At 46.7% G+C, this 13,245-nt stretch overlaps 1 protein-coding gene across 2 annotated transcripts in view; it reads left to right on the forward strand.

Annotated features, from left to right (window-relative positions):
- The first annotated feature begins 369 nt into the window (after positions 1-369).
- HLCS (holocarboxylase synthetase) overlaps positions 370-13,245 on the forward strand; it is a 160,564-nt gene continuing 147,688 nt past the window's right edge. Inside the window, exons 1-4 of one of the 2 annotated variants that reach the window (XM_077293885.1) lie at positions 370-476; positions 4,721-5,072; positions 7,043-7,186; positions 11,063-11,225. In XM_077293885.1, the coding sequence (XP_077150000.1) occupies positions 4,848-5,072; positions 7,043-7,186; positions 11,063-11,225 (532 nt within the window). In that variant the 5' untranslated portion in view covers positions 370-476; positions 4,721-4,847. The remainder of the gene's footprint in view (positions 477-4,720; positions 5,073-7,042; positions 7,187-11,062; positions 11,226-13,245) is intronic. The other variant, XM_077293886.1, reaches the window with a different exon arrangement.

Here is a 13,245-nt window from a genome sequence, read left to right on the forward strand (position 1 = left end):
TACTTTTCACGTTATTCTCACTTAAAGGGGTCCTCTTAGTCATCACTATCACCAATCCCAATAATTGGGCGCCGCTCACTGTGTGCAGCAGGTCACTGCCCAGTGCTGCAGATCATCTACTATTATTATTGGAGACATGATACAAAATCTCATTAACTCGTGCCACTCTGTTATTTTGTTAACTGTTGATGTTGTAAATAAAGTTTTACTCTTCAAAACATGACTCCTCTGCCGGGATTTCTGCAGCTTACTTCCGGGTTTCCCTGGCGTGGGTTGGGCACGTTCAACCAATCCGGAGACAAAAACCAGTCCCTGCTCAAAAAACTACCAATGAGGAGTCACGTATCAAAAAAACCCTTAACCCTTACTAAGAGACAGGAGTGTGGATTGGCTGATGTGAAGGTAGTTGACAGCCTCGCAAGGTTGTATGGTGATTTCATGCTTGGTTGCGGTGTGGAGGCTCCACAGCAGCGCATGTGAGTTGTATGTTGTGCTGTGTTTGCTTTCCTGGGGACTGATTGCTGGGATCCCGCCTGCAATGGCGCCTGCAGTGCATGCTCTGCTCCGAGGTCTTGTACTAGTCCTCCTGGGATGGTGTTACCCTGTTAACAGACTAATCAGCCGTGTTTCCTGGCATTGCAGCATAGCAGGGGTTAATCATTGGGGCCATCCACCTCTATAATGCTCAATTAAAAAACCCCAAATCCATCCTGCCCCATAATAATGAGCTGCACAGGCCGACTACAGGGGATTTGTCACCAGAGTTCACTGTACAAACTGCAGACAGTAGTATTAGACCTGAAGAAGCGGGTGTACTGACTATGAAAATCCAGAATAGGAATGCGGCATAATGCCAACAGTAATATCGGCATTGTAGGATTTAAGCGATTTAGCGAGGCAGGTCACGAGTCCCAAGTGCTCTCATTATCTATCCAGCCTATCTGACAGCTGCAGCTTGTACTGACCAAGGTGAGGTCTCAGCAGTGAGGAGGGACACTGAGGGGCTGTCAGTCAGGATGGCTGGGCAGAGACACTGTATGTTATGGGAGTTTGAATGTTAACTTTAAAAAAGGATACATAGTGACTGCAGCAGCAGAATAGTGAGTGCAGCTCTGGAGTATAATACAGGATGTAATTCAGGATCAGTAATGGATGTACACAGTGACTGCACCAGCAGAATAGTGAGTGCAGCTCTGCGGTATAATACAGGACATAACTCAGAATCAATAATGTAATGTATGTACACAGTGACTGCACCAGCAGAATAGTGAGTGCAGCTCTCTGGAGTATAATACAGGATGTAAGTCAGGATCAGTAATGGATGTACACAGTGACTGCACCAGCAGAATAATGAGTGCAGCTCTGGTGTATAATACAGGATGTAACTCAGGATCCGTAATGTAATGTATGTACACAGTGACTGCACCAGCAGAATAGTGAGTGCAGCTCTGGGGTATAATACAGGAGGTAACTCAGGATCAGTAATGTAATGTATGTACATAGTGACTGCACCAGCAGAATAGTGAGTGCAGCTCTGGGGTATAATACAGGATGTAACGCAGGATCAGTACTGTAATGTATGTACACAGTGACTGCACCAGCAGAATAGTGAGTGCAGCTCTGGAGTATAATACGAGAAGTAACTCCGGATCAGTAATGTAATGTATGTACACAGTCATTGCACCAGCAGAATAGTGAGTGCAGCTCTGGGGTATAATACAGGGTGTAACTCAGGATCGCTAATGTAATGTATGCACACAGTGACTGCACCAGCAGAATAGTGAGTGCAGCTCTGGAGTATAATACAGGATGTAACTCAGGGTCTGTAATGTAATGTATGTACACAGTGACTCCACCAGCAGAATAGTGAGTGCAGCTCTGGAGCATAATACAGGATGTAACTCAGGATCAGTAATGTAATGTATGTACACAGTGACTGCACCAGCCGAATAGTGAGTGCAGCTCTGGAGTATAATACAGGATGTAACTCGGGATCAGTACTGTAATGTATGTACACAGTGACTGCACCAGCAGAATAGTGAGTGCAGCTCTGGGGTATAATACAGGATGTAACTCAGGATCAGTACAGGATCAGTAATGTATGTACACAGTGACTGCACCAGCAGAATAGTGAGTGCAGCTCTGGGGTATAATACAGGGTGTAACTCAGGATCAGTAATGTAATGTATGTACACATTCAGGGCCGGCCCGAACGTATAGGCGAACTAGGCGGCCGCCTAGGGCGCCGACCCTAAGGGGGCGCCAGAGAAAAATTATAAAAAATTATAAAAAATCTTTTCAAAAGGCAAAAGGTGTATGGAGCGGAGCTGAATGTGTATGAGGTGTACGGAGCGGAGTCGTGTGTGTATGAGGTGTATGGTGCGGAGCTAAATGTGTACGAGGTGTACGGAGCGGAGCCGCGTGTGTATGAGGTGTATGGAGCAGAGCGCGTGTGTACGGAGCGCAGCCTCGTGTGTAGGAGTACCTATGTGTGGCCATTATATGGTACGAAGTATCATGTGTGGCCAATATACAGTATGGAGCATCATGTGTGGCCATTATACAGTATGGAGCATCATGTGTGGCCATTATACAGTATGGAGCATCATGTGTGGCCATTATACAGTATGGAGCATCATGTGTGGCCATTATACAGTATGGAGCATCATGTGTGGCCATTATACAGTATGGAGCATCATGTGTGGCCATTATACAGTATGGAGCATCATGTGTGGCCATTATACAGTATGGAGCATCATGTGTGGCCATTATACAGTATGGAGCACTGTGTGGTCATTATACAGTATGGAGCACTGTGTGGCCATTATACCGTATGGAGCACTGTGTGGTCATTATACAGTATGGAGTATCATGTGTGGCCATTATACAGTATGGAGCACTATGTGTGGCCATTATACAGTATGGAGCACTGTGTGGCCATTATACAGTATTGAGCACTGTGTGGCCATTATACAGTATGGAGCACTGTGTGGCCATATTTTTTTGTTTATAATTATTCTTTATGAAACAGTGTGATCAGCAGTGCTAAATGGGTGTGGTTGGGATGTGGATATGGGTGTGGCTAGTTATGAATGGGTGTGGTCAGAGGCGTGGCCTAAAATTTGTCCCTTGCTGTAGTTTGGGTGTTGACCAACCCCTTGTCAATGGGCCCATAGTGCAGCATAAACTAAAAATATTTGTACCTTCCCTCCTGGACTTGCGCCTCTGTTCTGTGTTCGCAGCCGGTCTTGTGACATTTTAAAATGTAAAGTGAGTGTTTCAGCCAATCAGTGACAGAATTATTAAAGCTGCAGTTGATGGGAAGCTGCGGATTGGCTGCGGCGGTCATCTGACATTGTTGGAGTCACCAGACCAGCTGAGAACATTGGTCTCTGATTGGTGGAGCTCCCCCAGTCCAGTACCACAGTATACATTTTTCTTTTATTTTTATGCAGTACTCTGGACCCATTAATAAGGGGTTAACAAGTAGTGGACAACCCCTTTAACACGTGTTTTTGTATCCTTCAGATCTGCCATGCGTTAGACCGACATTTCCCTTTGCTGTGTATTTTGGCGCCTCTGATGGGTCATCTCTGCTTTGTAACCACAGAGTTTTTTTTGCCGATCCAGAACTCATGTACACTCATCAGACCTTAGCGGCCGTGTGTATGGGGGTCCGGAGTGATGGATGGATGTCTAAAGTGTGTGGCCAGCTGCCGAGGGATATGATAAAATCCTGGCTTCCTGCGCCCACCACTAGAGGGAGCTTAGGAGCACACTGAATACTGTGTATACATTGTACAAAATTCTTAAACTATGTAGTAAAGTCCATAAAAATCCCAACTTTTTAACCTCATGCCATTTTTCGGTCTAACATGCTTTACTTAATATAACTTTATATCTTTCTGAGCTTCAAACCTAAATACTAAATTTCTTGCTTTCCGCAGTCACCACTAGAGGGAGCACTGGAGATAATTGCATACTGTTACAGTATAGCGCTCACTGTATACGCAGTACGTGCAAAACTCTTGGATTGTTCATCTTCGGGAAAATTTTTTAAAATTAAATGTATATATTTGAGGATAAACCAAATCATTTTTGCAATCGGGTTTCATTAAGAATATTGCAGCGTTTTGATTTTACTGGTTCATTTTGCTTTGATGTAGTCTGTGGTCAAAAATCAGCACAGTGTAGTTCAGAAAAAAAACAAACAATTGAGTTAAAAACAGAAAATTAAAAAAAAAAAGTCTCAAACTCCCAATGAGATTTAGCGAGCTCACTGACGGTTTCTCAGTTAACTCATTCTCCAGCCAGCATACTGACAGCGCCAACACAGGTGCTATAGGAAGGCAAACACTGCCACATTTTTAATGGAACCCGATTGCAAAAATGTAAAGTGGACAACCCCTTTAAGCTCCCCCTAGTGGTGACGACCAGAAGGCAGATATAAAATTGCAAAAATCTTATTTAAAATAACACTAAATGAATAATAAGGACGACTCAGGGGTCTAATATTTACTAAGGATATTAGTGCCAAGGTCTAGTACGGTCCTGCAATGCCTGCGCATGAGGAAAGAGACATAGCTAATCAGAAAAACTATACTTAATTTCTAATTGGACGTATTTGTTAATATTGGGATAGGATTTTGGGGAGATGGGCATATCCCTTTAATCACTTTTAATTAATCATTGTCTGATTTGTATTTATTTTTTTATACAGAAGAAATTTCATTCTGGACATAAAGGGGGGGAATAATCTTCACTCCCCCCGACATATCAGACGCATGTGGGATCTCTGATTTTAGGGCTGTGCCCCCCACCCTCCATCCGCCAAGTCACGGACCGTCATGCTCATAACCCTCTGCTACGTGTACTTGTGGCTGCGTTTCCGCTCCTGCTACGCCGTACTGATCCGGAGCTGCGTCAGCCGGTTCCATAGGACCAGCACCTTCACTTTCTGCACCCAAAGTCAGGAACAGGGAAAAACGCTCCATAGCGGACGCCGGGGAACCGGGGAGGAAAAGCTGTGCCTGACGGTGGGCAGCAAAGCCTTCTTCATTGACAATTCCCAGGTACCTGCCATTAATATTTGCCTGTCTGTCTTGTTTTCATGGAGACCTTGTATGATACAATCTACGCACATCACAGGCGCCTGCTGTGTTATACAGCCGGCACCCAGGTCTATCTGCAGGGATCGGAGCCAACGTCGACCACCTCAGACAGTCAATTGTGACAGCGGCGTCAAAGAGGATGAAAATGGGGAGAAGTGTCCATCAGCTCCCCCATTCTCTGCCTGCACTACATGATCGTTGCCAATGACATTGTCATGGCCTCCGAAGGGACCATAATGGGGGGCTACTGAAGACCACCGTGTCTGCCATATTTGTGCCTGAGCTTCCAGGATAAAGGTCATTTTCCAATACCCTACAATACTTTGGGCCCGGATGTCCAAGTGATCATATATCGGCATTAAACTTTTTTTTTTTTTTCACATTTTTAGTTAACCCCGGAGTCCTCTTTTGATCATTGCACACTTTTGGGATTAGTTTTTTCTTCCATAAATGCACGTTTTTGGGGGCTAAAATTCATTTTTGCCATTCGGTTTCATTGAAAATGTTGCACTGTTTGCCGTCTATAGCTTCTGTGCTTCGCTGTCTATTGCTGACCGCAGAGAGGTAACTGAGGATCTGTCAGCGAGCTCATTCTGCCAGGAATTTATAACTCTTGTTTCTGTATTTTTCTGAGCTTTTCTCCGCTGATTTATGACCACAGACCACATCAAAGTTGAATCTGCTCGGGAGGGGAAAAAAGCCTGTAAAGGCAAAAATGTGCAAAATTTTTAATGAAACCCAATATTAAAAATAATTTCTAGCCCGAAATAAATAGATTTAAGTTAAAATAATAAAAATTTGTTCTCTAGGTGGACAATCCCTTTAAAATTCAAACTAAAATTAGATTAGCAACATATATTAAAATTGCAGCCTTTTAATTGCCTGACGGCCTCCAGTCGCTGCGACGTGTTCCACGGGCTCTGAACGCCTGAGTATAAATGTGGGAAATTCCTAAATTGCTTTGAAAAGAGAGAGAGAGAGAGAGCGGACCCTCGTAAGCCTGTATTTTAATATATTGCAATATAGTCCGACGTGTTTCTACCTGGAAACCATCAGCAAGCATGCGCATTGCTGACAAATCTCATCTTTTTTGCTACTGGACGCCGGTATGCAGTTACTATAGTAAGTACACGCACACACCACAGTAACATGGAATTCTTCAATGGCAACTTACTGACGGTTTCCATTTCCCAGAATGAAGAAATAAGCAAAATGTTATCATTTTCATCAGACGGTATAACCTAATCCTCGTCCACATGGACATTACAGGCTCCGCTTCTGAGGCCGCATGTAGCTTCTTTTCCCCGGATTGCATGTATTGCGCATGATGTCTGTTAGCAGCGCATGTGACGTCTCCTGTAATATTAGGCTGGGGCCACACGGTGATGGTGGCCGCTGACCCAAGAGCGACCTGTGCCGCTGCTACATACAGCATAGGGCAAGTGCGGGGGGCCGCAACTAGCAAGTTACCAAAAATCTAATTGGTTCTGAGTGTTTGTAACTTTTTGCTGTGCCATGCATTTCCCCCCTGGCCTGACTTCCGTGCATCCCCCGCGACCTGACTTCCGTGCATCCCCCGCGGCCTGACTTCCGTGCATCCCCCGCGGCCTGACTTCCGTGCATTCCCCCCCCCCCCCCCCTGGCCTGACTTCCGTGCTTCCCCCCCCCCCCCCGCCTGACTTCCGTGCATCCCCCCCCCGCCTGACTTCCGTGCATCCCCCCCCCCCGGCCTGACTTCCGTGCATCCCCCCCCTCCCGGCCTGACTTCCGTGCATCCCCCTCGGCCTGACTGCCATGCCCCTTTGTTCCCCTGGCCCGAGACTGCCGCCCCCCCATGCCTGACCCCCGGCGCACACTGTGTTTGTTATAGAGGTCTTGTTCTCTTTCTGGTAGGGACTTTGGCTTCAGTTAATGTCTTCTTCTTTTTGTAGTTCTTCGAGGACTTGAGTCGGTGGAGTGTGCGGCTGGGAGCCCGCGGTGGTTGTGATCTCGGAGTCCGGAGCATCGCTTTTATCACCGAGAGCGCTTCAGTACCCGGTGAAAACTTATCAGCGGCTCCACACGGTCCCAAAAAGGTGACACCCCCCCCCTCTCCCCCCAACCGGCACACAGATCCTTTGTCTTCCTATCCCTTGCGTCTGTTAACCCTGCAGGCTCAGAAAGGGATCTGAAATTGGTAATGGACCCTAATATGAATTTTCATCTCTGATGGGAACCTAAGTGGTGCGGCAGGTTGGACGCCCGAGCGCCGCTCCATTCATTCTCTATGGGGCTGCTGGATAAAGCTGAGTGCAGCCGTGGAGTCTGGGTGCCGATCGGTGCAGTCGGACCTTTCCCCATTTCATTATACTACTAACAGAGGTTCTTTTCTTTACTGAGAGAGAAAAACATTTTCTTAGTTAATATTGGAATGTCCTCTCTTTCGGATGCTCGGCTCACGCTGTGGTGATGTTGCTCTGTTCTGCATTCTACACATAGCCCATTGATGTTAATGGACATTGTGTAATGCTTCATTCCTCCTGTGGTGGCGCTGCAGAAAAAAATAAACACCAGGTTTCCCTACACTTTAGAGATGGAGGTGACAACAGGAGGACATTTTTGGGGTGGTCCACTTTGTTGTTAAATGGGTGAAATTGCACAATGCTTGTAAAAAGGAGCAACTTTTGAAGAAAATCTAAAGAACCGCAGGGATTTTTAGTGCCACAGTTTACTATTCTTTGCCTGTTACTGGCCACCTCTGCTGTCTTGTCAGAGGACTTAGTTTTTTTTTTTTGTTTTGCAAACCTTGTTCTGAAGCTGGACAAGTCACCGGATCCTGCAGAGCCTCAGTGTCCCCGTGCTCCTCTGATGCTGTAGCAAAGCTTGCTCAGCAGCCTGGGAAAGCACAGATTTCGCACCAGCGGCATGACTCTGCTTCGGTCTAAACTGTCAATCAAGGGAGCACACAGGGGAGCGGCGCTCTGCTGGAAACTAGATGAATACAATTTTTTATTTTCTGGCTAAGCATTGAGACTTGTTGAATACAGTGATGGTGATGGGCAGCAGCATCCCCAGGAGCTCCGTTGCGTCTGTATTGCACTGGTGTGATGATCCGTTCCGGGGGGGGGGGGTAGACGTCTCCGGACAGTATGGTCTGCGAGTGTCGCTCTGTGTGATGATCTGTCCTGGGGGGATGATGTCTCCGACACAATGGTCTGTGAGTTGCGCTCTGTGTCATGATCTGTCCTCTGGGGGGGAAGACGTCTCCAGACTCAATGGTCTGTGAGTGGCGCTCGATATGATGATCCATCCTGGGGGGGGGATGACGTTTCCGGACACAATGGTCTGCGAGTGGCGCTTGTTGTGTGATGATCTGTCCTGGGGAGGGGGGGAAGATATCTCCGGACACAAAGGTCTGCGAGTGGCGCTCGTTGTGGTGATCCGTCCTCTGAGGGGGGGGAAGACGTCTCCGGACACAATGGTCTGCGAGTGGCGCTCGTTGTGATGATCCGTTCTAGGGAGTAAAACGTCTCCGGACACGATGGTCTGTTAGTGGTGCTCTGTGTGATGTTCCGTTCTGGGGGGGAAGACGTGTCCGGACTGTATGGTCTGTGAGTGGCGCTCTGTGTGATCATCCATCCCCGATGGGGGGGGGGGGGGGAGATGTCTCCGAACACTGTGATCTGCGAGTGGCGCTTGTTGTGTGATGATTTTCCTGGAGGGGGGAAGACGTCTCCAGACACAATGATCTGCGAGTGGCGCTCTGTGTGATGATCCGTCCTGGGGGGGAAGATATCTCCGGACACAATGGTCTGTGAGTGGCGCTCTGTGTGATGATCCGTCCCCGAGGGTGGGAAGACGTGTCCGGACACAATGGTCTGCGAGTGGCGCTCTGTGTGATGATCTGTCCTGGGGGGGGTGATGTCTCTGGACACTATGGTCTGCGAGTGGCGCTCTGTGTGATGATCTGTCCTGGGGGGGGGATAATGTCTCCGTACACTGTGGTCTGCGAGTGGCGCTCTGTGTGATGATCTGTCCTGGGGGGGTGATGTCTCTGGACACTATGGTCTGCGAGTGGTGCTCTGTGTGATGATCCGTCCTGGGGGGGGATGATGTCTCCGTACACTGTGGTCTGCGAGTGGCGCTCATTGTCTAGGACCAGGCTGGTTTCCTCTGCTTTGATCCTGGAGATGGCTGCTGCTGGCACAGGAAGGTCCCTGTTTACTCTTCAGCCTGAGAGCGTCTCTTGTGCCGGGGCTTCCATGCCACATGACAGGGCTTTGATCAGGTTACCTGGGTTCTGTTTTTGGTTCTCCTACATCTCACCTCCTGATGTTACCGGTTATGGAGGATGCAATCGGCTGCGGAGAGGGAACCTGATCTGGAGAATGTGATTTTCAGTGGCCGAGGCGGATTTCTTAGATGTCTCATGACGCTCTCACGTTACTTACATTCACAATGCCGGACGGGCGATACATGATACTGCCCAAAGACGGAGCCTTCTTCACCTTGGGGGATTGATTTTGCTTCCATCTCCTGACCAAAACGGAGCGACTTTATGGCGTCTTCTTAGGCGCGTAACACTGGGTGGAAATGTCCTCCGAGCTTCATCCCTCAAGTGAGGATTTTTGATGTTTTATCAAAATTTATCTATAAAATCAGCGCTGTGGATTTATTTTCTTAAAGTGGACGACGCCTTTAACAAAACAAATCTATAGATTGCAGCAGATCATTCATTGCGAACCAGATTCAGTCACAGGCTTTAGTTGTTTTTTTTTTCGGAGGGACCTCTTAAAGCTGCAGCTGGTCACAGGCTGATCACTCAATGATCATTTGTAATCTAGTAGCTGTTTAATTTTCCTGCAGCGCCATCATAGGTGGAGAAAAGCATTACATGGGACTACAGGCGACTTTTCAATGACCGTTTTCGACATTCCCCCCCCCCAAAAAATAGTAAAAAGTCCAATACATTTTCCTTGTAATGGATCCAGTAAAAACAAATGATGCACGGAGATGATCTGAGATATTTTTTTTTTTTATCTCACCTCTTAATCGTTTTTCCTCACAGACAGTTGCCCATAGATTTTATTGGGTGCGGAAAAAAGAAAACCCGGAAGCCTCATGGGCACCGTCCTTTGGCTTCAGTAAGACTGATCCATTGCGATTTTTACTACTATCATTTTTTAATTATTATTTATTTGTGGATTTGTGGCGACCAAAAAAAACTAACTTTGGCGTTCTTTAATTTTTTCGGTTTATGGTGTTTACCGATTGGGTTAATTGTTTTTGTATTTTAATAGATCGGATTTTTCTGTTACCACGTACTGGATTTTTTCGGATTATAAGATGCACTTTTTTCTTCAAATTTTGGGGGAAAATGGTGGTGCGTCTTATAATCCGAATGTAGCTTAAAGGAGTGGGGGACGGCTGCGGTGGAGTCACTGCGGACCCCGGCCTGGGAGGAGGGGGTAAACGGCGGTGCGAGGCTGTGGTGGGCTCTGAGTGTTCAGAAAATGTCAGGAGCTCCTGCGCTTCCCATCCTTTTTCACTGTGGTGAACTTTGGAAAAATGGCCGCATGCTCAGATTGAGGTCTCGGCTCCCGAAATCTCAATCTGCTCATTTGTAGCCTTTGGCGGCCATTTTCCCGATGTCCACTGCAGTGAAAAAGATGGGAAGCGCAGGAGCTCCTGATATTTTCTGAACACTCAGAGCCCACCACGGCCTCGCACCACCGAATACCCCCTCCTCCCAGGCCGGGGTCCGCAGCATTGCCCCACTCCCACCGCTGCCAGCTCCCCGCAGTAGCGACCCTGCCTCCTGGGACACCGCTTTTTTTCTGTGGGCATTTTTCATGGAACCATTTCTTTGACCTGAAAAAAAGAAAAATCCTGCATTGCACTGATGAACCTCTGTGGCCTCCCGTGATCTAGACCTTGGGTATCCTGACCCTTTTTTCTGTTTTTCCTGCCAGGTTCGGAAGCTCTCTGAATACTGTTTGCCTCTGGCTTTGTGCCATGGCGACTCTTCCAGATTGCTGGCCGAAGCAAGTGTGGATAATTTCAGCGAGCTGGGAATAGCCTTCATGGAAGATCGTTTGCAGATGGACAACGGATCACTTCCACGGAAAATCACCTGTAAGCTTCTATCCTCATAACTAATGTAAAGGGAATGATAACGGGCCGGGAGACTCGAGGCACCGAGCACCTCACTAATATCATGGATGTCAATTACTCTGTATGGGTATAATCTCTGGTTTATAAAACAAAAAACCTTTCCGAACCCACTGTTTGTTTAATAAGAAAAAAAATGCGCTTTACTCACCCTCCGCTGGTCCAACGTGGAGTCCTAGTGTTTTTTATTGTCTGCAGCACTGACATCATGTCTACACCACTTCAGCCAGTCTGTGAGATCAGTGGCCATGGTTGACGGCACAAGCCACCGAGCTCACTGATAGGCTGCAGCGCTGTAAAGGGACACAGGGAGCAGTTTTGGACCTGGGGAGGGTGAGTAAAGTATTTATATATATATATATATATAGCTATAGCCAAGGACAGAAGTTTCCCAAAGCCAGAAAAACCCTTTAACGTTGCATTTTATTATGCCATGTGGTTTCTATTCAGGGTCAGGGCGGTGTCTCGGATGACCATGTGTAGAAGACGCACAAGCTCCACACACTGGGCTTCTGTCTTAAAATCCAAGACTACAGTCACTCAGGAATATTTTAGTCACATGATTGTAGTTAGAATGTTCCGGGGTCTGTTCTTAAGAGAATTGCAAGGACTTGTAGCTTTATCCAGGGAGGAGTCTACTGGGGGCCTAGATCTTCTGAGTCCAGTGGTAAGATGAATAGAGGAACATTGGAGATGGGGTGGTTGGGTGGCCCCTCAAGAGGAGCGTCCTATGGTCCCAGGGTAGGACAGGGCTTGGAGGCCCACGACCATATACCGTAATTCCTTCTCTCTTGTCAGTACAGTCCTGTAATCCTAGCTGAAGAAGTCATGCTGCGACTAAGAGGGGGCAAATTTGTCCTGTATAGTTGTAGGATGGGGTTACCCGAGTCTGACCTTGGGTTGACCACTTCTGTCTTGCCTTTATGACATTAGTTTCTTCATAACCTCTTAGTAAAGTCATTTCCGGTGACTAGACAGGAGGGCTGGAAATGGGAAATGGACACTACAGGGCAGTCACTGCTGTGTCCATATAGGTTTCTAATATAGAAACATAATTCTTATTAAAATCATTTTAATTGAAATCTTTCTAAAAAGGCGAAACAACTTTTCTCAACTTTTATTCAAATTTTGTATTCTGTTATGTTTTAGCTTCATCCCATTGTCAAAAACTCTTTGCGAGGCATTTATTTGGTGGCCTTAAAGGGGTCTTATCACCAGGTCAAAAGTGACTAGTTTTTTCTCTTTTTTTATTTCTCCTGTTCCCCTGAAAAATAAATGTTTTGTTTTTCTTTAAATCCGCCATATTGTTCCAGAGATATGGACCTTTTTATTTAATGCTAATATTTATAGCCTGTACTAAGGGGGCGTGGCTCACAGGATTCCATGAGGGCGTGTCTTTAGGCTGCTCTGTAAAATTATCCTGTAAGCCACGCCCCTATAAAGACCATAAAATTAGCACAACATAAAGGCTACGTTCACACGTTCAGTTTTTTCATCAGTTTTTTTTCCTGTCCTGTTTTGAAAAACCGCAGCTAAAATTCAGCGCTGATTTTAGCTGCGGATTTTGATCCTTTTTCTTCTGCGGATTCCACTGCGGGTTTCCAAATGCAGTTTCCTATTGGTGCTGCTGGAAACCCGCAGCGGAATCCGGAGAAAGAATTGACATGGTACTTCTTTTTTCCGCAGGCAAATCCGCGCGGATTTTCCTGGGGAAAAAAGGATCGTCGGCACAGCGGATTTTGTTTTCCATTGGGTTACATTGTACTGTAACCTACATGGAAAACGGATGCGGATCCGCAGCTGAAATTCCGCTCCGGATCCGCACCAAAAAACGCACCGTGTGAACATAGCCAAAAGACTCGTATCTTTGGAACCGTATGGTGGATTTAAAAAAAACAAAAAATGTCATAGTCAGGGGAGCAGTGGGAATAAAATAAGCAGAAAAACTTGCCACTTTTGATCTAGTGTCAGGTCCTCTTTAAGG

Source organism: Ranitomeya variabilis, chromosome 3, assembly GCF_051348905.1.
Source record: "Ranitomeya variabilis isolate aRanVar5 chromosome 3, aRanVar5.hap1, whole genome shotgun sequence".
In the NCBI taxonomy this organism is placed as follows: domain Eukaryota; kingdom Metazoa; phylum Chordata; class Amphibia; order Anura; family Dendrobatidae; genus Ranitomeya; species Ranitomeya variabilis.